The 23,207-nt window shown below is 43.5% G+C and overlaps 1 protein-coding gene across 4 annotated transcripts in view; it reads left to right on the forward strand.

Annotated features, from left to right (window-relative positions):
• Nucleotides 1-13,168: 13,168 nt before the first annotated feature.
• SH2D4A (SH2 domain containing 4A) overlaps nucleotides 13,169-23,207 on the forward strand; it is an 82,601-nt gene continuing 72,562 nt past the window's right edge. For 2 of the 4 annotated variants that reach the window (XM_054499199.2, XM_054499201.2), the window contains exons 1-2: nucleotides 13,555-13,681; nucleotides 19,369-19,753. In XM_054499199.2, the coding sequence (XP_054355174.2) occupies nucleotides 19,573-19,753 (181 nt within the window). In that variant the 5' untranslated portion in view covers nucleotides 13,555-13,681; nucleotides 19,369-19,572. Of the gene's footprint in view, nucleotides 13,435-13,554; nucleotides 13,682-19,368; nucleotides 19,754-23,207 lie in introns of those variants that run through there. The other 2 variants (XM_054499198.2, XM_054499200.2) reach the window with 2 other exon arrangements.

Raw genomic sequence — 23,207 nt, forward strand, 5'->3', positions numbered from 1 at the left:
ACAATCAGATGTAAAAAGAACATGGTAAAATGGCTAACCTTTATTTCTTATGAGTTGAAATTGACTCAGGTGAGCTAAGAAAACACCCTGACATCACTCTGAGTGTAGCCCCCTTTCTTCTCTTCATTCCCTTCAGATACACTTGGGCCTGAACAAAAATTTTGTTATTGATGACAAGGAGAATTCTATGGCTAATAATGATTGTGATGATTACCTTAGGCCATTCTTGCATTGCTATAAAGAAATACCTGAGACTGGGCAATTCATAAAGAAAAGAGATTTAAATGGCTCACAATTCTGTCTGCAGGCCAGACAGGAAGCATGGCAAAAGCTTCTTCTGCTTGGCTTCTGGGGAGGCCTCAGGGAGCTTTTACTCATGGCGGAAGGTGAAGCAGAAGTTTGCATGTCACATGATGAAATCAGTAGCAAGAGAGAGATGTTAGCGGTGGCAGGTGCCACACACTTTCAAACAACCAGATCTCTTTAGAACTCAAGATCATGAGGACAACACCAAGACATGAGGGATCACCTCCATGACACAAACATCTCCCACCAGGCCCTACCTCCAACACTGGGTAAATTTCAATGTGAGATTGGAGGGGACAAATATCCAAACTACATCAATGATGCTATTGATCATGATGAAACTCAAAGCAAACTGTGGGTGACAGGCCCCTCATGGAACTAGCATTAGAACTCAGGAGGTAATAAGTAGGGTTTTGTTTTGTTTTGTTTTGTTTTCAACATGAACCATATGTATATGTATATATATGTATATAAATATATGACTTGTTCAGGGACCTGCTGTCCTAATGCCCAAGTTACTTCCTGCTTTAAATCCGGTAGCACAAGCTAAGGGTGTTGATGTGGTTTCCAGAGATGCCTAACTTATTCCCACATAATGGCTTATGTACTGGGAAATTCTGACTCACAGAAAAGACACAGCAGAAAGAAGAACTTAAAAGTCTAACTCCTATATGGCATTTCATTGTTTGTTAAATTATTCCTTTAGGCTTGATGAAAAATAAAATCAATAAAAGATGCTACTTTGAATTTACTTGTAGTTACAAGATGTGGTTTGGTTGATGCAAACTGATAACTTTTTTTCCTGGAAAAAAAAATTATCAAGTATTAGACCACAGTCTTGCAGTCAGAATAGCAGTTAAAACAAGGTAAATAAAAGTTAATAATAAACAGGAGGGTACATAGTTCTGGGAACACATCTGGTTCAGTGCTATAAGATCAGGTTTGGGGCCATTTCTCTTTAGTGTCTCCACTAGTTAATTTAATGTTAGATGTGATAAAAATGAAATTATTTCAAAATTATGAACTAACAAAGGTACATTCTCAGTATTGAAAAGTAGAGGAAATGCCAAATAAAATAATTAGAAACATGGAAAACTAATTGAAACATTAGATAAGAAGTCCTCAAATGTATAATTTAACATAAAAAAATAACTGGAGATCAGGTACGCACAGGACATGAAGAGGGAGGTAATTTACTTGTGCAAAGTTCACTAGAGTGATGCTTGAAAGATCTGAATTCTAGTCTGTAAGGTCCTCTAAATTAGCCTGGCAAGTCATGGCCTTTCTTGGTCCTCATTTTCTATATTTGTCAAATAAAGGGTTTGAGGGATTAATCTTAATAACTTGACTCAAATATTCAAATGATTCCATGAAAAAAAAAACAACAGGAAGAAAAGCAGGAAGGAAGGAAGAAAGGGTGGGAGGGAGAAAGGAAGAGAGGAAGAAAGGGAGTAAGGAAAGAAAGAAGGAAAAAAGAAAGGAAGGAAGGAAGGAAAGGGAAAGGAAGGGAGGGGAGGGAGGCAGGGAGGGAGGCAGGAAAGAAGGAAGGAAGAAAGAAAGGAAGGAAGGAAGAAAGAAAGGAGGGAAGGAAGAAAAGAAGGGAATGAGGAAGGAAAGAAGGAAGGAAGGGAGAGAGAGTAGGAGGTAGAAAGGAAGAGAAGAAGAGAGGGAGGAAGGAAAGAAGAGAGGAAGGAAAGGAAGGAAAGAAGCAAAGGAAGGAAGGATGAGAGGAAAGGAATGAGGAAAGAAAGAAGGAAGGAAGGGGGAGAGAGGGTAAAAGGTAGAAAGGAAGAGAGGAAGGGAGGGAGGAAGGAAAGAAGAGAGGAAGGAAAGGAAGGAAAGAAGGGAAGGAAGGAAGGATGAGAGGAAAGGAATGAGGAAGGAAAGAAGGAAGGAAAGGGGAGAGAGGGTAGAAGGTAGAAAGGAAGAGAGGAAGGGAGGTAGGAAGGAAAGAAGGAAAGAAGAGAGGAAGGAAAGGAAGGAAAGAAGGAATGAAAGGAAGAAAGGAAGGGAAGGGAAGGGAAGAGGGAGGGACGGAAGGGAGGAGAAGAATAGGTAGATCCCTGCAAAAAGACCCACAGTAGTTTGTCTAATTTATGAATTGTCCAGACACTCTACATCTGCAGAAAAAAATCATCCCAGGACACCGGAGAATAAATTCTTGTAAAAAATTGAGCATCCCAGGGTATGTTGTTCATATGCTGGAGAACTCTATACTAGACTGTGTGGTAGACTGTTGCACAAACAGGCCTCAATAAATCACACTTTTCAGCATCCATGTCATTGTATGGTCCTCTCCTAATTGACTCTAGACTTGGCCCACATGGCTTGCCTCAGCCAAGAGGACATTGGTACATGTGTTGCTTTGGGGCTTGTCCTCCTGAAATGCTGCCACTACAATGTGAAAATATAAAGAAGCCAGCCTGGACTCCTTGAGAATGAAAGACCACATGCAGGGAGAGGCCCGATAATTCCAGCCTGTTCCAGCTTCTAGGGGAGCTAGAACAGGACTGAGCCCAGGCGAGACCAGCAGAATAACCACTCAGCTGACCCATAGACTCATGAGAAATAGTGCAGTGTTACCATTTAAAGCCACTAGGTTTTGAGTGTTTGTAATGCAGCAAACGATGACTTATCCAAGTTGGAAAGATCAGGCAGACTACTAAAAACTTCTAATTAAGAGAATGTTCCCCAAATCCTAGAGCCTTAAAATTTTATGTGTTCAGCCTCATGCACAATCCCAACTGTCCCTGTAACTCTGTGACTCTGCCCCATGAATTTCTCCCATTCCCATAAGAAGGTATGTGACGAAGGGGAAGTTAAAATAAACTTTATGATAACCAGTGGAGTTTATCATTTATAAGATGAGGAGACCATAAAATATAATGTCAGGACAACTTTTGGTGTGCAGATTGGATTTCCTTCCAGAACATTCTGTGTTTAGAGAGTTGCTGTGGAGGTTTTAGTCATAGACTCAAAGAAGGTGAGCACAAGCAGATACATGAAATGGCCTTCTAATTGAGCTCCATTTTTCTCCCTCGGTCTCTCCCCATGCCAGCCTCCGTGATGTTTGACTCAATTGACCTTGGGATTTTCTAGGACCCCTGAGGCTCTTCTGGGCTTGAGAAAGTGAGATGGCTGAGTTGGATAACAACAGTCATAGGATTACATAAAAAATTTAGCAGTAGCGTTGATTCAGGATCATGTAGCTTCATAAGAGGCCCCTAACATTCTGGAGGGAGATGGTTTGACCAGCCAACAAGTAAATTAGAAATTCAAGCAAAAGAAGGAAACATAATTGTGTTGGTCACAGGCCAGCTCACCTGTGTTTTGCCTTCAAAGGTTCCCATAAGCCCAAATGACAAGATAATGCAGTGGCTGTTTGGTATTGTAGTAGAGGTCTCTACCATATTAACTTAAAGCATGGGAGCTGAAACTGGTTCTGTGGTCTTCCTAGCACTGGCCCTCCCTCCCCATTCCTCACTGGTATGGAAGCACTGCAGTTCTATTCATCAATCTATTTTGTATCCTTGTATTAGACCGCTCTTGTCTGGCTATAAAGAAAAACCTGAGTCTGGGCAATTCATAACAAAAAGAAGTTTAATTGGCTCGGGGTTCTGCAGGCTTTGCAGGAAGCATGGGGCCAACATCACTCGGCTTCTGGGGAGGCCTCAGGGGGCTTTTACTCATGGTGGAAGTGAAGTGGGACCACAGGCATGTCACATGGCAGTGAAAGCAGGAGGAAGAGAGAGAGAGTGGGGTGATGGGGGAGGTGCCACGCACTTTTAAATGACCAGATAACGCAAGAACTCACTCACTATCATGAAGATAGCACCAAGTCATGAGGGATCCGCTCCCATGATCCAAACCAAACCCCACCTCCAGTATTATCTAAATTATATCAATTTTCTTCCTCCTTTTTATTCCTGTCACTATAATTTAAGCCCTTGTTTTGAACTTGTTCACTTTGCCTTCAATCTCTCCTTGTTCAGATACTGCCAGATTAATCTTTCTAAAATACAGTACTCCCCTCTAAAAGCTCACCAATAGTCAATGAGAAAAATATATAATTTTGGTTCTGCATTCCTGGCTCCCTTCAGTCTAATCTTAAAAAATCCCACTGGCCATATCATTCCTAACTCCTCTTCATCACCCTAGAATCACAGTTCTCTATGTAAGGCCATCTTTCTTATCTCCAAGCCTTTGCTCTTAGAATCTCTTTGCCTGGAATGCCTTTGTGTCTCTTTTTGGCTTGTCTATGTCAGATTCCTCCTTGAAGACCCATCTGAAATACCACATCCTCCGTGAAAACACTACTGATCCCTCCATGTTGATGTAATCTCTCTTCTCCTGAATGCTCACAACTTCGTCTCCGTGGCCTTTTTGGCACTTATACTTTCTACTTCTTTATTTAAAGCATTATAATTATTTTCATTCATGACATTTTACTCTTTTAGATATTATGCTCACTGCCATCAGGGACTGTTTCCTTTCATTTTCCCCCAGCACTAACAGAGGCTTACCACATGTTTGATGAACAAGCAGAAGCAATCATTCATTTTCCTTTCACGTTATCCATCAAAACTACACCCCTGTGTGTTCCAAGCATATCATGTGAGTACGAAGAGATGAAAAGCAAGAAGAGAAGAAATGCAGGAAGGGAAGGAAGAGGAGAGCCATGTGTGGCTTTTTAACTCAAACATCCTAGAAGCAGCACCCTCAATTCTGTCTCTATTGTTTGCCCTAGGAAAAAAAATGTTTTATTATAAAAATATATAGCTATTGGCCAGGCACGGTGGCTCATGCCTGTAATCCCAGCACTTTGGGAGGCCAAAGCGGACAGATCTATTGAGCCCATGAATTCCAGAGCAGCTTGGGCAACATGATGAAACCCCATCTCTACAAAAAGTACAAAAAATTAGCTGGGCATATTGGTACATGCCTGTGGTCCCAGCTGCTTGGGAGGCTGAGGTGGGAGGATCACCTGATCTTGGGAAGTTGAGACTGAAGAGAGCCCAGGTTGCGCCACTGCACTCCAGTGGGGAAACGGGAGTGAGACTCTGACTCAAACAAAACAACACAAAACAAAACTATATATATATATACACACACACACATATGTATATGTATATGTATATATATGACTTTTATGAAAGACTATGAAGAATTTAATAAAACATTTCATTCTAACTATAGTATTCGTTAAGTTGGATCAATATAAATTAAAAAGAAAATTATCTTACAAACATTTTCAAACTAAATCGTCAAGAGAATTCTACATCCTTTGATTTAGACACTAAGAAATTCATCTTTGTGCAGTCAGTCCTTCATTAGGCATGAGGGGTATATACAATAAATAAAATAAATGCACAAGTCATGGTCTAAAGTAATTTACAATCTAGTTGGGGAATCAAGAATAATGAAATGATTGAATAATAATTCAAGATGGCATATTACTAAAATTGTAAGAAGAATCATGTAAATACTAATCACTCTGTGTCAGAGTTCTAGAAATGCTGTATTTCAACACAATGGTTACTCAAATCAGTATCACTCACATTTTAGGGATAAATATATATATATATATCACTGCATGTAATGAATAATAATTTGAAAAATAATAAAACTTCAAGAGAAAATAAAAATAGGACAGGCATGGTGGCTCAGGCCAGGCATGGTGGCTCAGGCCGGGCACGGTGGCTCACACCTGTAATCCCAGCACTTTGGGAGGCTGAGGCAGGCGGATCACCTGGGGTCAGGAGTTCGAGACAAGCCTGGCCAATATAGTGAAACCCTGTCTCTACCAACAATACAAAAATTAGCTGGGTGAGGTGGCACACACCTGTAGTCCCAGCTACTCGGGAGGCTGAGACACAAGAATTGCTTGAACCCAGGAGGCAGAGGTTGCAGTGAGCTGAGATCGTGCCACTGCATATCGGCCTGGGTGACTGAGCGAGACTCAGTCTCAAACAAAAGGAAAAATAAATAAAATAAAAGCATGTGATTCTGTGACAGGATAATAACATGATCTCCATGAGATCACCTCCTCCTTTTATACAGAATAGCATCTCATCTGAGAACACTCAGGCTACAGGAACCATGCCTGAGGTTAAGGTATTCTATAGAACATATTAATAGCTATTAAGTTACAGAGCCACTTAGGCTTAATTTCCAAAAATGAGCTTACTCAAGTTAATCAGGAAGGTTCTGGCTGTCCCTGGGCTAACCCAAATTTACATGCATTCATTTGTCCAACAAACATATATTAAGTACTTACTGTATACCATGCACTGAGCTAGGCTCTGGGAACAGAAATATAATGAGGTTAAGTTCCAGCCTTCCTGATACATGCAATGTAACTAGGGAAATGAGGGTGTGCTGGGGATAGCATGGTGTAGCAGAAAAAGCCTTGGACTGCACGTTAGAGGTCTTGAGTCCCAGCCCTGGATCCCCCACTGCCTAAGTTACTATGTAAACCTAGGCAAGTCATTGATACTCCCTGTACCCAAGCGTCTGTGTGTGTCAATTGAGGATCACAAGGGCCTACCTCACCAAACGTATTATGAGGACAGAAGGAAGTAATAGCCTGAAAGTTCTTTGCAAAGTTAATCTGCACAGATTTATGGTGTCATTATCATTTATAGCTCCCTCAGAGGACTAGAAACAGTATTGGAGCTTTAAGTGTCATCTAAATCTTTAGTGACATATTTCTTCCTTGGAATCTAACTAGGAAATACTGTCTTAAAAAAAAAAAAGTAAGATTGGAGTCTTTTGTTCCTGGGCATTTAATGAGACTGTTTATTCAAACAACTTGGAAATGCTGCTTGCCAGATACCAAAACTAACAATGAAATTCATACTTTCAAGTTCAGTATTGGGCAGGAATTCTTCTTTCATTAAAGACATTAAAGACTCTCAAGATAATTTCTGAAGCCCAGAGGCATTCTTCCTTTCTCTCTTGTGTGAACCATTTCTCTATTAAAAAGAAGTGCGGATTTGAGACTCTACAGGAAAGTACCAAAGTGAAGCTCACTTATACAATCAACTATATTACAGATTTCTTTTAAAAAATCTCCTCCATTCTTTTTACCCTTCTGGTATTGATTCCTCTTTCTCTTCTCATTTTCTTCTTCCTTCTTTTTTTCTTTATGTTTCCTCTCTGGGTCAGAATTTGATCTAAAAGAATCACTTGGAATTGTTTGGATTTTCATCAATACCTTCTTATTGTACTTAAGATGAGTCACACACTGGGTGCGGTGGCTCACACCTGTAATCCAGTGCTCTGGGAGGCTGAGGTAGGAAGATCGCTTGAGGCCAGGAGTTCAAGACCAGGCTGGCCAAGATGGCAAAACCCCCATCTCTACAAAAAATAAAAAATTAGCCAGGCCTGGTGGCACATGCCTGTGGTCTTAGCTACTTGGGAGGAGCATTTGAGCTTGGGAGGTTGAGGCTGCAGTGAGCAGTTATCAAGCCACTGCACTCCAGCCTGGGTGATAGAGAAAAACTCCGTCCTAAAAAAAAAAAAAAAAAAAAAAAGAGGAGTTGCTTTGTTCAGGCTCGAAAGCTTGCGTGTGACTTGCAGGTCTTCAACTCTGAGCCAAGGACTGAGAGTAGAAACTGGAGCCGAGTCCTGTACACACCCAGCCGGCCACGAACAAGTGCAGCTTTGGAGGTAGCTCCCATCTGCTCTCCATCAAGAGATGTAGGTGCTGTCTGTTAGAAGAGAGACCCGATGGTAACTTGCTTCACTTTCATTCCCGAATTCAGTAAGGTAAATGAGCTAATTAACTTAATGTAGTGTAATAATTATGTAAAGAGATTATGCATCAGAAAGTCTTTGTTTTAATTCTGTATGCCACTGACTAGTTCTGTGATGTTTAAATTGGTGAATGTGGCTACATAATTTCTATGAATCTAGAACCCTCTCTCCGAAGGGTTCAGGGAGCTACCCTCTTTGATATTTATCTATTTGTATAGAATGATCTGTCATCTATGGACCATGCCCTTCCACTAGAAGCTATGCCAGGTGTTGTAGTTGCACACATTTAATTGTCCTTAAAATACCAACACGCCAGCCAAAACCAATTCTGTTTCAAACTTAAACAATGGTACTTATCGAAGAGGCCATAAGCTGGCTCTTATTCAAACATACACTTAGAGGAAGAGGCAAAGTGTCTTACTTTACCAAACGGCAGAATGAACTTCAACTTCCAGTTAGAGAAATCTGGAGAACACTTGGAGCCATGCATGGGGTGTATGTGGGAGACGGCGAGCCTTTGGTGCCAAAGAGGGAAATGCCTTCCTCAGCTAAAGGGGGAGAGGGAATGTCGGGGGTTTCAAAACCAGAAAGAAGTGGAAGGAAGGAAAGAAGAAAACTTGTGTATGTTGCGCATCCCATAAGAAGCCAGACACTGTCATCTTATGCATCTCATTTCATTCCCATCCTATTAAATGACAGTCTGGGTTTGGTGGAAAGTCTATCTCAGACTGACTTTAGGAACTCACTCAAAAACCAGAACAAAGAAGATGATTATCTAGCCTTATATATGTTTCAGTAAAGTCCAGGAAGTGCCACTACTACTTTTTCAACATTTCTCATAGCCAATTAACTTTATTCCCATATATTTTAGTGGCTCTTAACCTTGGCCACACATTAGTATCCCCTTGGATGCTTTGAAAAAATGCTGATATCTGCGCTCCATCCCATCCCAATCAAATAACTCCTTGGACGAGTAGACAAAGAGGCAAGTGTCACAAAGAAATTCTCCCTGGGTTATTTTAATATGTACTTGAGAACTGCTGTACTCATTTGCAGAAAATTCCTTATAAAACTAAAAGGGATTTGTGCACTTTTTGCAAAGACTGCCTGTAAGAGAGAAGCTAGGAAATGGAAACCCATTTCTGAATCTGGTCCAAAAAAGAGATGAGATTTGATTTTATGAGTCTAGTAGACCTTATCAAAACTGCCTGGGAAGATCCAAGGAACACCAGAATATTAGAAAAAGTTTGCTTCTGCTCCTTTCTCAGAGCTTTGACTGATAAAAAAGCACTGGTTACCATAGGCCACTGCAGATGTCCCATATCGCTGGGATAGTGACTGCCCAATTCCACCCATAAGTTTTAGGTCAGCAGTTCTGTGAGACATGGGCTGCTTGTCACTGTATTATGGAAATATAAGAAACCGCCAGGCGTGGTGGCTCACACCTGTAATCCCAGCACTTTGGGAGGCTGAAGCGGGCAGATCACGAGGTCAGGAGATTGAGACCAGCATGACCAACATGGAGAAATCCTGTCTCTACTAAAAATACAAAAACTTAGCCAGGCATGGTGGCACGCGCCTGTAGTCTCAGCTACTCTGGAGGCTGAGGCAGGAGAATCACTTGAACCCGGTAGGTGGAGGTTGCAGTGAGTCAAGATCGTGCCACCACACTCCAGTCTGGTGACAGAGCGAGACTCCATCTAAAACATATATATACACACATACATACATACACACACATATACATATATACACATATATACACACACACACATATATATATACATATGAGAAACCAGAAATGTCTAATTAGCAACTCAGAGTGTGGATTTTAGAGAAAGAACTCCATAAAGGTAACTCTTGGAAAAACATTAAATATTACAATAATGTAATTGATTCCAAGATGAATGTAAAGACCAATAATTTATCTTGGTGTTTATGAAGATGAAGAAATAAAGGCCCATACAGAACCATACACAAATGAAAATGGTTCAAAATCAAATGTAACTGCTCACAGAGAGCTGAAAACACAGCAGACCCTAAATATATTTTTAATGATTGATGAACTGATTAAGATTTATTTTGAGATTTGATCAGTTTTTAGTAAAGTTTAAATGTTTTTGTATTTTTCTTTCATATGTACATTACATTCACTGTGGTACAAGTGTATACCTGCTTTAACGGTTAAAAAGTGGTTGAGGTTTCTGCTGCCGATCATAAAATATGACAGGAAAAATACTCTATTTTATGAAGAAAACATATGAAGGTAATTTTCATTGTCTGTAGAACTGAAATAAGGATTAATCTTTATCTTAGAAAAAGTGCAAAGTGGCTTATCCTGTCTTTCTGGCAACAATAGGGCTGGGAGTGTTGCACAACTCCAGGGGGTGCCTTACACACAGTGATCCCTGTGCTTGTCCCCTCCCCACCCACAGTTGTACAAGGGCCATGCTATGCCATTTTACTTGACAGCCCTGGGCAGTAGGGCTCCTAAGCAACATTCCAAAAGGAAGGCCAAGGAACACATCCATTAAAATGTAGGCTATTTGTTTCACGGTATTCATTACTACGAATAAATGACAAATTAAAAATACTAGTAACCAATGAATAGATATTTAGCTTTTCTCTTTGAGTTCTGGCAGTGAACGCTGCAGCAGAGCATTCCTGAACACATGTGTTGGTGCTACCATGTTCCATGTCTGTGACTTGTCAGTGGCCAGCCCCTGTCAGCAGTCTTCCCCACATTCGTCCCTACAACACATCCTAGATCACGGAGGGGGGAAATGTTTTCCTCTGAGAGTACTGGCCCAAAGGGAGGGAAAAGGTAACTGAGGGCCCCACAAGTAATAGGCCACCCGACTTTTTTTAGAGCATTATAAAACATTCTTGGCCGGGCACAGCGGCTCATGGATGTAATCCAGCAATTTGGGGGGCCGAGGTAGGCAGATCACCTGAGGTAAGGAGTTCGAGACCAGCCTGGCCAACATGGTGAAACCTTGTCTCTACTTAAAAAAAAAAAAAAAAAAAAAAACAGAATACAAAATTAGCCAGCAGTGGTGGCACGTGCCTGTAATCCTAGCTACTTGGGAGGCTGAGGCAGGAGAATCACTTGAACCCAGGAGGCGGAGGTTGCAGTGAGGCAAGATCGCATCACTGCACTCCAAGCCCAGGCAAAAAGAGCGAAACTCCATCTCAAAAAAAAAAAAAAAAAAAAAAAATTCATATTGTCTACTTTTGAAATTAGGGGAAAAACATCTACCTTTTCTCTTCCAGACCATGCCAATTAAAAGAGGAAATTGCAGGAGTCAGGAGAAAGGGAGCAAAAAGAGAAGGTGGTAGAGGAGAGGGAAGACCAAATGAAGAGGATGGAGAAGAAACTATAGAAATAAGAGAAGAAGAGGTCATGGCAAATACAGGAAAGACTCAAGAGACAAGAAGGATGGAAACGGGCACATGAGAGAAAACGAGAAAGAGTCCGGGTTCTGAGTTGTTTGCACTATTTGTGTACAGCGTGTGTTCCTTTGGGCTGTTAATATTATTTCAAGATAGAAGCTCCAAGGTGTTTCCTTACTTAATCTCTGAAGTGGCATACCATCATCACTTCTGCCGGGTTCTATAGGTCAAGCATACCAACCTTTACAAAGTGGTGGGGAGCTATGCAAGGGTGTGAATACCAGGAGGACGGGATCCCTGGGAATGACTTGGAATGTAGGTGGCATGGTGGGCAGAACCCACAGCCTAGGGTGAGATGGCAGGAACCTGGAATTACAGTACCTTAACGTGATATGAACTGATCTGAGTGAATGTGTTTGAACACTCACCACATGCCAAGAGCTGTTCTAATCTCTTTGCATGTAGTATCTCATTTAACCCTCTTAACAACTTACCGAGGCAGACACTGTTTATTCAGAGGAGGAAAGTGAGGTACAGAGGTTAGTAGCACAGTGATAAAGCTGTTATAAGGAAGGACTTGCCGGGACCTGGAGAGAGACTGGGTGTGAGGAAGGTAACTGGCTGTCACAGTGTCCTGTGGGATTTTTCCTAACTGATAAACCATCCTGTATAGCTCAACGGATCCATCCATGCAGGGCTAGGATTCATTTTGACCTCGTCATAGCAGCTTTCCAGGGGCCAATCCCACTCCAGCCTTAAGCACTCCATAGGCTATCATTTAAACTGCAGTAGGAACTAAGCCTTAGACCAGAAATTCCTCCCTGATGGGATTCCTGGAATGGTTCCTAAATAGCTGGGTCTTATTTCCTGACAATGCCGCCTGCCCCGAGGCTTGATGTAACTCTGCATAGCTTCTGCAGTTTGAAGAGGCAGGGAATGCCATTTTGTGTTTGAACCCAGCATGTCAGGCTCCTGAAGAGGTCAGGTAGTCCGTGGAGAGGACTACTGGTGTTTACTGTTTATTACATCTCTCCCAACACACAAAATCGGAGGTTCACCAAAGCAGGCGGTTTTCTTCCACATGCTCCTCTAGCATGGAAAATGCTCTCCAGTGGAAATGCCTTTCCGCTGTGCTTCTGCTGAATTTTCCTCCAAGATTTCCTCTAACTGCGGACTGCCAGCTCCTCCCTGACGTCTTCAGGCATCAAGCCAACCTGTTCTTGTTGCAATCCTCAAGACTCCTTTCAGCATCTTAACTTTTTCCCCAGTTTTCTTTCATTTTCTCCACCTGTCTGTGTTGACCGCGGTCTCCTTCCTTCCAGCCTTTTCCTTCCTTCATCTTGTCCTACAAAGCCACACCTGCACCGACAAGTGCCAAAGAGTTTGATCATTTACTTAACGTCAACAAAAGAAAAAAAAAAAAAAAGCTCTAGAGTCGCCTTGGCCTGCAACGCCCAAGCAGAGTGAACGAGTGGGGCCTGCGCACCCTCCTACCCTCCACCTAGCAAGGAACCCCGAGCTCTGAAACGTAGAAAGGCCCAGATCTGCAGATTTAATCTAAGCCCTGCAGTCCCCAAGAGATCACAGACTGCAGATCCCTGTCTCATGAACTAAGAGAGAAGAGGAGCAAGGCTACCCCGGACTACCGCAGCTCGGGGACAGCGCGCTGGCCAGGCGGCCCGAGATGCGCAGGCCACGCAGCCTCGCCGACGAGTGGCCCTGGAGAGCCTCCAGGCGCCCGGGTGGGGCCGCGATCGCGCCCCGCCAGTCACCCCGGCATGTGGGCGCGGCGGGGCGGTGCGGGCGGGCAGGCAGGCTACAAGAGCTGTTTGGCGTCCGGGCCGGAGTATTTGCTCAGCTCGCCTGCGCCGCTTGGGACGCCTCTGCCTTTCCCTCCCTCCCTTCCCCGACGGCTTCTGGCGGCCAAGTGGATGTGGCGGGTGATCGGGCCACCCTGCCCAGGGGCGCCCAGCACTGGTAGGTGCTGGGGGTGGGGAGAGGCTTTGGGGAGTGTGCATGAGGTGGGAGTAGGGGGAAGGGAATTTCCTCGGGGGTTGCATGGGTACATGGGAGGCGCAGGGGCCAGAGCGGGCGGGCGGAAGCCTCACCCCCGCCTCCACCCCTTCGCGGCGCCCGGGGCGGGCTCAGGTGCGGGGTTGGGCGGGGAAAGCGGTCGCGGCGGGTGTCCGGTGTCCGGTGTCCGGTGTCTGGAGCTGCTGGCTAGGTGAGCGGCGGTCCCGGGGGCCTGGGGGCTTGCAGGGGGTGGCGGGGGGAACTTCGAGGGAGAGGGTCTGCCGGGGCTGAGGACCTTCGGGGAAGTTCTGGAATCGGGCAGGGACACGCGGCGCGTGCTTCCACCCGCGGGGAGTGCAGGTCCCGGGAGGGTCCGGGCTGGCCTAGAGTTTCTAGACTCCTAGCAGGAGCACGTCCTCGACCTGCGCCTGGAGATCTTCCAAGAGGGAAGTTCCGGGAAACGGTGGCAGCCGGCGCAGCACCCCCGCAGCACGTTCCCCGCGCGCCGGCACCCAGGGGCGCCCCCACGTGGGGTCCGGGAGCGCGCGGAGGCCAGTGCAGCGCCACCTCCCTTGGGCTGCAGCGGCGGGGCTGGCCCAGACCCAGACCAGGTGCCCAGTGCGCTCAGCCAAGCAGCGCCCCTGCCCGCTCCTGGACTCGGGGGTCACGCGGGCACCGGAAGGAGCTAGAGTTTGTAGGTTTTCTGAGTTGTCTCTCCCTTCCCAGGGAGCTTAGAGAAGCAGCAAGCGTGGCACCTGGCCCTTTCAAACAGATGCTCCTCATCGCCCCAAAGGCTTTTGTTTGATTGCTGGTTTAATAGAAACAACGACTTGGGTACCATTATTTTAAAATAGTGAATAAATAAGTGGAAAGCATACAGGGGCATAGATTTGGCATATGAGTGGAATTCTCTATATATACTAAATCTGTGTGTACAGTAATCTCAAATTTCTGAAGAATAGTATATATTTACAAACTGCTGTCATCTCTGGTAATTTGTTTCATCCTCAAAAACAGCCCTTTTGCTGGTAGATGAATAAGATAAAGTTTGAATAAGAAAACAAAGTTGGACCACAGCGCTGGCTGTTTTAAAAGAATTAGAATTCAAAGTGTATTGTTAATGTTATAGTTACACTGTCCATACCACAATACTTTTATTTATTTTTTATTTTATTAGGTCGGTGCAAAAGTAATTGCAGTTTTTACGGCAAAAACCGCAGTGACTTTTTTTTTTTTTTTTTTTTACTTTAGGTTTTATGGTACATGTGCGCAATGTGCAGGTTAGTTACATATGTATACATGTGCCATGCTGGTGCGCTGCACCCACTAACTCGTCATCTAGCATTAGGTATATCTCCCAATGCTATCCCTCCCCCCTCCCCCCACCCCGCAACAGTCCCCGAAGTGTGATGTTCCCCTTCCTGTGTCCATGTGTTCTCATTGTTCAATTCCCACCTATGAGTGAGAATATGCGGTGTTTGGTTTTTTGTTCTTGCGATAGTTTACTGAGAATGATGATTTCCAATTTCATCCATGTCCCTACAAAGGACATGAACTCATCATTTTTTATGGCTGCATAGTATTCCATGGTGTATATGTGCCACATTTTCTCAATCCAGTCTATCATTGTTGGACATTTGGGTTGGTTCCCAAATGTGACTTTTTTTTGGCCATATAAAACACAATAACTTTTGCACCGACCTAATGTTTTTAATTTTTGAGACAGGGTCTCCTTCGGTCACCCAGGCTGTGGTGCAGTGGTGCTATCTCGGGTCACTGTAGCCTCAAAGTCTCCAACTCAAGAGGTCCTCCCACCTCAACCTCCCAAGTAGGTGGGACTATAGGTGTGGGCCACCATGCCTGGCTAATTTTTCTATTTTATGTAGAGACAGAGTTTTGCCATGTTGCCCAAGCTGGTCTTGAACTCCTGAGCTCCAGCAATCCACCCATGTCCACCTCCCAAAGTGCTGGGATTACATGTAGAACCACTGTGCCCGGCCTACTGTTTTTATGATTTAGGCTGTATCTTATGCCTTTTAAAATTTGTATTTTGTTTAGGTCTCAGAGTTATCCAAAAGACAGTTGCATTGTAGAACAGTGTGAAGGTGTGAGAATCAGGCCAAATCTATGGTATCATGGAAAACAACTGATTCTCTGACCTTTTAGCAATTGCTTTTCAGAATAAATAGCAGGTGTGGGCTTGTTGCTTATCATTTCTCTCTTTTAAGAAAGGTGCTATGTTAGCTGAGCTATTCCTTTGTTGGATCTTGAATAACTGGAGGTTTGCTGCCCTTAATATAGTATGGGAAAGTCCTCTGAGTTTGAATCAGTATCAGCAATGATTACTTCCTTGTCAGGGAGTGAAAGCGGGAAAGTCCTAGTTAGTTAATTTCCTGATTTCTATTTCTTCTACCCCGGCTCCACCAGGCTCCTTCACTTCACAGTAGATTATGTCAGATACCCACAGATTAGGAGTCACAGACTGAACCAGCCCTCATTTCACAGATAAGGAAACTGAGTCCCAAGGAGGCGAGGTGACAGCGTAGAGTCACACCGCTCATTAGAGGCGGAGCTGGGAGTTGAGGCTGGAGTGCCTCTGGGTGTCTTGGGTGCACTGTGCTAAGCTTGAGTTGGGGTCTGAGAAAGCCTTGGAGTGGGGGTTAGGGGTTGGCAGTTAGAGGGTGAGGGGGACAGGTGATTTACACCAGTACCATTCAGCAGCGGCAGAATGGCCACATCGTCAACGGCCTGACCACAGATAGTTGTCGGCTGGGTCCTCCAAGTATTCTTGGAGGCACAAGGAAGCCAGTGTCTTTCCTTCAAGATGAACTAGTTAATTTTAATGTTAGAAATCCACGTTTGCTATAAAAAGTAAAACAAAACAACATAAAAATGGAAATAATGTGAGCATTTCATCACAGAGGTGCCATGAACCTCCTTGCACATGTGAGAGGCTGTGCTTTTTGCGCTGTTCTTCGTGTTTGTTTGGAAGGGGAAATTGTGGAGACGAAGTGGATGACTAAGTGCAAGGGGAAATGGAGGGGACTAAGTGTCTGGTGAATGAGTGGGTAAACAATGTCCACACCTGCGCCAGTGTGACAGTCGGTTCCTTGCTGTCCTTCCTGGCTGGGGTGTGTGCACCTGGCCTCCCCTAAGCTTAGCTATAGTTGACCAGGAGGAGGCTTCTGCCCTGTGTCAAGCACCATCAGTTCAGCGTTTCTGTTGCTGCAGGAATTTGCTGGCTTCCATTCTGAAATTTCATACATGGCACCACATCCTGCTGTTCTGATTCTGGGCACACAAATAAACTCACAAAAAGGCCTCTGTGTTGTGTATTACAGTGAAGCTGAGTTAGAGCTGGACTGCCCGGCTCTGCCGCTTACCAGCTGCTGACCTGTGCTCTATCTTCCTAATCTGTGAGATGGGCATAGTGATGGGCTGGACGCGAAGGGTTATTGTGAAGATTAAGCGAGTTAACACATGTAGAGTGCTTAATTAAGATGGTACCTGGTACAAGAAGTGTTAGCTGTGTTATCAGGAATATGCAGGGCGGAGGAGCCAGGAGGAATGTGACTTTGACACTTTAAGGGTTTTAGATTTTAGGATCTACCCACGCCTTGAGTAGGATTCACCGCATTCAAAATGGGGGACACAGCAGAAGTCTCAACCCCAACTGAACTGTTCATCTTCTGCCGTGTGTGATTTCTGTGAAGACCAACCATTGAACATAAGGACATTTACTGGAATGTCAAGGAGTCATTCTGTCTCGTTTCTTACCACTTATCTCGGAGCTTGTGGATTTCATTGGCTCTACCCTTTCAGAAGGTGCTAGAAACAAAAAGTCAAGAAATCTTGACAAGACATCCTTTTTTTTTTTTTTGGCTGTTCAAGGCTGTAAGGGTATCTCAATGCAAAATACAAAGTTGGCAAGTGGACCTGGGAAGGGCGTGACATTACTTTTAGTCCTTTAAAATTTTTCTCTTAATGTTTGGTTCCATTTGGATTCTGGTAGTTGAATGCTGCCGAGATGATAGGTTGCAGTCAGTAGGGATAGGTGTAGTTTCATCAAGGGCCTGGCTTCACAATGAACAGTCAGCGAATGTAAGAGCTGCGTATGCACACCACTCTGTGGTAGCCTAGCTGTTGAGCGTGCTTGTCTCAAAAGACAGGTGTAAATCAAGGAGCTACTTTGCACGGAAGTGGAGGAAGACGGGAAGCTGAAGGAGGCCCCCAGGTGGTGAGAGGGGCAATACACATCTAGCTGTATCAATGACAAGGTGAACGAAGAGAAACCAACAACACTACGATGGCCATAATATAGCTAAGTGACTTGTCTGAAGTTTAAGAGTGTTTGAACATAGTATGGAGAAACAAGATATTTGAGAGCACATGGCAAGGTGGTAAGATTATTGAGGTGTTATTATAAACAACAAATTATTGGTCAATTTCTTTTTTTTTCTTTTTTTTTCTTTTTGAGACGGAGTCTCCCTCTGTCGCCCAGGCTGGAGTGTAGTGGCGCGATCTCGGCTCACTGCAACCTCTGCCTCCTAGGTTCAAGCGATCTCCTGTCTCAGCCTCTTGAGTAGCTGGGATTACAGGCAGCCACCACCATGCCCAGCTAATTTCTGTATTTTTTGTTTTTTTAGTAGTGATGTTGGTCAGACTGGTCAGATTGGTCTCGAACTCCTGACCTCGTGATCTGCCCGCTTCGGCCTCCCAAAGTGCTGGGATTACAGGCGTGAGCCACCACGCCTGGCCTATTGGTCAATTTCTTAGGACACATGTGATTCTGAAAAGTTGTAGTAAGTTTTTTTTCTTATATCTTATTACATCCAATCCAAAGTCTTTTGTTTTCCAGAATAGAAATATTTACATAGTTTCCTTCTGATTACAAATGTATGATGGTTTATGAGACTTAGAAATTGTTTAAAAATAGAGAGAGAGAAAAAGTATGACAGTGTGGTAATATTTTTAAGCCAATATTTTAAAATAGAAATGTGGAAAGTAGAATGAAACCTCAGTAGGATTTCCAACCCCAGGAGAACTTCTAGGAGGCCACTGTGCACGCTCGCTTTATGGTTTCTCTTTCAAGGAGCCATGCGGTAAAGTCATATAAATCAAGGATCCTTTGTTATGAACCTAACAACCTCTTTATCCCCCTAGTTTATCTGGTCTGTCCATTTAGATTTTATTAAACTAGGTTATCTGGAAAAAGCACACCTAAAACTCGGTGACTTTCCAGAATGTAGATGGATGTTCTCTCTTGCACCTGCCCTGATTTTCATGGCTCTAGTAGGTTATCTGGAAATTACATTATCCTTTTGTGAAGAGGAAAGTACATAATTTTGTTTATTTAATGTTACTTTTTAGGGAAATTGCAGAAAATGCCTGGTGCTCTAGTTTTTATTTCTTCCTTTTTCTTCCTTGAGCATGGCTCTATTTTGGTTTGGTTTGGGATGAGTTACTCTGTGACATCTCAAAAATGGTATTTTCTTTTGAAATAGGTACTTTACAGAGAGCCTTTTAATTTCTTCCTGTGACAATTTTTTTTCTTTCTTTTTTCAGACACACAGTTGGTGGTTTGTTAGGCTCTGGGGTAATAATGTGTTTGCTTAGTTGGGAGCGGGACAAACCTCTGTGAACATTTTTTGTTTGTCTGAGATTGACGTGTATAAAGTTAGGGTTTGTTTTCTTTTTTTTGACAAAGTATCTTTAGAAATTACAGGATAGAGGTCATACAAACTCTTAACAAAGCGTGCCTCAGGTTTTCTTCTTCTCTTTTCTCCCTGAACTGTAAAGTGATACTGTGTTTCCTCCTAGCTTTTTTTTTAAACCCATCCTAGCCAGTGTCCACACATTTTAACACGCTGCCTGAATGCCGGCTCTTTCTCTCTGCAGGTTCAGTGAACAGCATTTTGGACAGGACATTTGGTGCCAGGTCTGAGAAGCCAGTTTGCTGAATTATTGTCCCAGTCAGCCAGGATTGTGAGTTGTTTGGGAAATCTCGTGGACAAGCCCAAGTGCCAGCACAGGTGGAGGGACACCTGGAGGCCAGTTTCAGGAACTTTTGCCACAAGTATAAAAGACACCAGAACTGCAAAGATGCTGAAACAGATACTGTCGGAGATGTACATAGATCCTGATCTACTGGCAGAGCTCAGTGAAGAACAGAAACAGATCCTGTTCTTCAAGATGAGAGAGGAACAGATCCGACGATGGAAAGAAAGAGAAGCAGCTATGGAAAAAAAGGAGTCCCTGCCAGTGAAACCCAGACCAAAGAAAGGTAAACTTATCCACGTTTCTTCTGTGGATGTGTTGGTAGAATAGCTCCTGGCTTGCTTTGACAATTTCACACTAGTCACAAGCAAAGCAGGTGCAAGTTGCAGTTTGGTAGATGAATCCTAAATGTTATTGAGAATCTAATAGTGCAGTATGTCCACCTGAAGTCTAGACACACCCAGCATTCACCATGAGTTGCATAGCTGTGAGGAAATCTTTTACTTGAAACCAGACTAACCTGAAGCTGTATTAAAAGTCACCTATGAGGTTTGATTTGAGGGGTATTAAGAAAGGTTTCTATCTCATTTATTGTTACTGGTTCCTAATATTCTACTACTAGAACACAAAGTTCTTGTATCAATATATTTATAGCAATTGTGTTTGCATTTCTTAGACCTCAGAGATTTTTCTTTGAGGTATCTTTTTAGGGAACACCTCCTCTTAAAATGTAAGGAACTGGTATAAGGAAAAAAATCATAGTACTGTCTTTTCTTAGTGTGAAAGAGTTTCTCAGATGTAAACTTTTCCTCATTATCAAAGGAATCTCTGGTAGTTTGAGAGGGTTCTTTTGAGACCGTGGGGGAAGAAATCTTTGTACATTAAGACTTAAAGCAGACAAGGTGCAGTGGCTCATGCCTGTCATTGCAGCACTTTGGGTGGCCGAGGCAGGAGGATCACTTGAGCCCAGGAGTTCTGACCAGCCTGGACAATATAGTGAGACCTTGTCTCTAGGAAAAAAATTAGCAGTCATGGTGGTACATGCCTATAGTCCCAACTACTTGGGAGGCTGAGGTGGTATAATTGCTTGACCTCAGGAGGTCGAGGCCACACTGAACTGAAATCACACCTCTGCGCTCCACCCTGTGTGAAAGAGTGAGACTGTGTGTCAAAAAAAAAAAAAAGACTTAAAGCATATACACATACAGACACAGAAAAATACACATTGTCCACCCTCCTCACTCCGTTCTCACTAACCCCCCACCCCCACCTTGCTGTTCACATGCGAAGTCTGTCATGGGTGAATACCAAAGTTGTGAAAACACAGCACACTTTTCAAGGTCACTTGCAGAGGCATCTAAGACCAATCTCTTTTCATGTTTCATTAAACCAGGAAAATAAAATTTTGTAAAATCACATATGGTTTCAAAGATTGAGAAAATGAATCTCATTTGCATCCCTGGTATATGCCCAGGTTCAAAAAGGAAGTCAGTGTAGCGTCCTTTACTTTTTACTGTCTTTTATTAAAACTTTTTTCCAATGATGCCTTTATCATGACAAGGAAATAAACAGAAATACGTCATTTCCTCTTGTTATGATCAATACAACTATTTATGAAACACCTCCTGTTTCAGACACTGTGTGAAGCACGTTTATGTACATAACGCCTAACCTTCACAAAACTTCTGCAAAGTCAGCATTGACAGCCCTGTTTCATAGATGATGAAACTTAGAGAAGTTCATTTGTTTGTTTGTTTGTTTGAGATGGAGTCTCACTCTGTCGCCCTGGTTGGAGTGCAGTGGTACAATCTTGGCTCAATGCAACCTTCGTCTCCCGGGTTCAAGCAATTCTCCTGCCTCAGCCTCCAGAAGAGCTGGGATTACAGGTGTGTGCCACCACACCCAGCAAATTTTTGAATTTTTAGTAGAGATGGGGTTTCTCCATGTTGGCCAGGCTGGTCTTGAACTCCAGACCTCAAACGATCTGCCCACCTGGGCCTCCCATAGTGCTGGGATTACAGGCCTGAGCCACCGCGCCTGGCCATGAAACTTAGATAAGTTGAGTAATATATGCAAGGTTATACCACCAATATAGATGCCCAGTTCTGTTGGATTTTACATTATTCTGCACTATCCAAAATACAACTTTTCCTGCAACAAAAAGCATGGCCAAACTGAAACATAACTCTTTTGTCTTTCTAAACTGGTTTATGCACCTTCTTGGATTCTCTAGTCAGAGTTTTTCAGATATAATTGGGTCTCTTCTGGGCACCATGTTCATTGTGAACATACCATATATTAGTATGACGGGGTGACCTTGGGGACTGGCAGCCAAAGGGTTCTTGCCGCTAGAGTCAATGGCCCAGACTCTGTTAGACTTTGGGTTTCTCGTGTTTGCTGAATTGGTCTCCTTGTGATGACTTAAAATATAATAATTTCAGTTTCCTTGCTTACATTTCTCACTTGTAAGGTTTTGAATCTACCTCTCAGAAACCGTGTGTTAACTTTGTTAGTTAAATGATCATGAGAAAAGTATGTTAATATAAGCGGGGAAAGTTCTATCAATATCTCATGTCAAAAGTGTATTACCCCCTTAAATTGAAAACTTGGAAAAATACATTTTGCATTAAATTAGTTCCTCTTCTGACTACAGAAAAGGAAAAAGTTACTCCCACTTCCCGTAAAATCACATCACTTCTCTTTCATCTTGCGCTGTCTTTGAAGATAAAGCCATAGACCATCCAAAGCAATGCTGTCACGGCTGGTGCTACCAGAGGTGCTTATCTGTGCTGCAGACCTGCTAAGCTCGTGACCCTTGTGGGTTGACAGGTCACTTGTGCATCTGATCCCTGAAGGCTTGTGCTCCCTGCCTCCCCTTCTCCTGCCTTTCTGGTTAGTACGGGGCTAAGTGCTGCTTTTCCTTAGCGGTTCTTAGCCACACGGTGGTTTTGAAGGTTGTTCATTTCATTAAAAACATCATATGCCACCCCTGCCATTCCTTGACCCCCTCTAGCTTATCACTTAGAAGTTCTTTCATTGTCATCTGGTCATTTTGCACTCTGAATACACAGACCCCTGTGCTTGGTGTTTAGGGATCATCGCTAAAATTGTTGTGTATTGTGCATCACAGGACCTTGTCTATTCTTTTTTTTTTTAAGACAGAGTCTTGCTCTGTCGCCCAGGCTGCAGTGCAGTGGTGCGAGATTTCAACTCGCTGCAACCTCCGCCTCCCGGGTTCAAACGATTCTCCTGCCTCAGCCTCCTGAGTGACTAGCTGGGATTATAAGCACCTGCTACCATGCTCAGCTAATTTTTGTATTTTCAGTAGAGACAGGGTTTCAGCATGTTGGCCAGCCTGGTCTCGAACTCCTGACCTCAAGTGATCCACCCACCTCCGCCTCCCAAAGTGCTGGGATTACAGGCATGACCCAACGTGCCCGGCTTGTCTACTTTTTAGTAATCTGAAGGCTGAAGTAGAAGGGGCTGAAAAACTATCAGCATGTGAATTTAACTTAGTACTATATGAGAAGATCATTTCTGATTTCTGTAGTGGGAGAATATGATACTTAGGGAGAGAAGTATGGACCTACTCTGCTTGTTGGGGTAGCTAGAGGTCTACAGCCGCACTGTCCAGTGCAGTCACCACTAGCCACATGTGGCTCTTGAGCACAGGAAATGAGGCTAGTCTGGATTGAGGTGTGCTATATATGTAAACTACTAGATTTCAAAGACTTGGTAGA

Source organism: Pongo pygmaeus, chromosome 7 (assembly GCF_028885625.2).
Source record: "Pongo pygmaeus isolate AG05252 chromosome 7, NHGRI_mPonPyg2-v2.0_pri, whole genome shotgun sequence".
Lineage (NCBI taxonomy): Eukaryota > Metazoa > Chordata > Mammalia > Primates > Hominidae > Pongo > Pongo pygmaeus.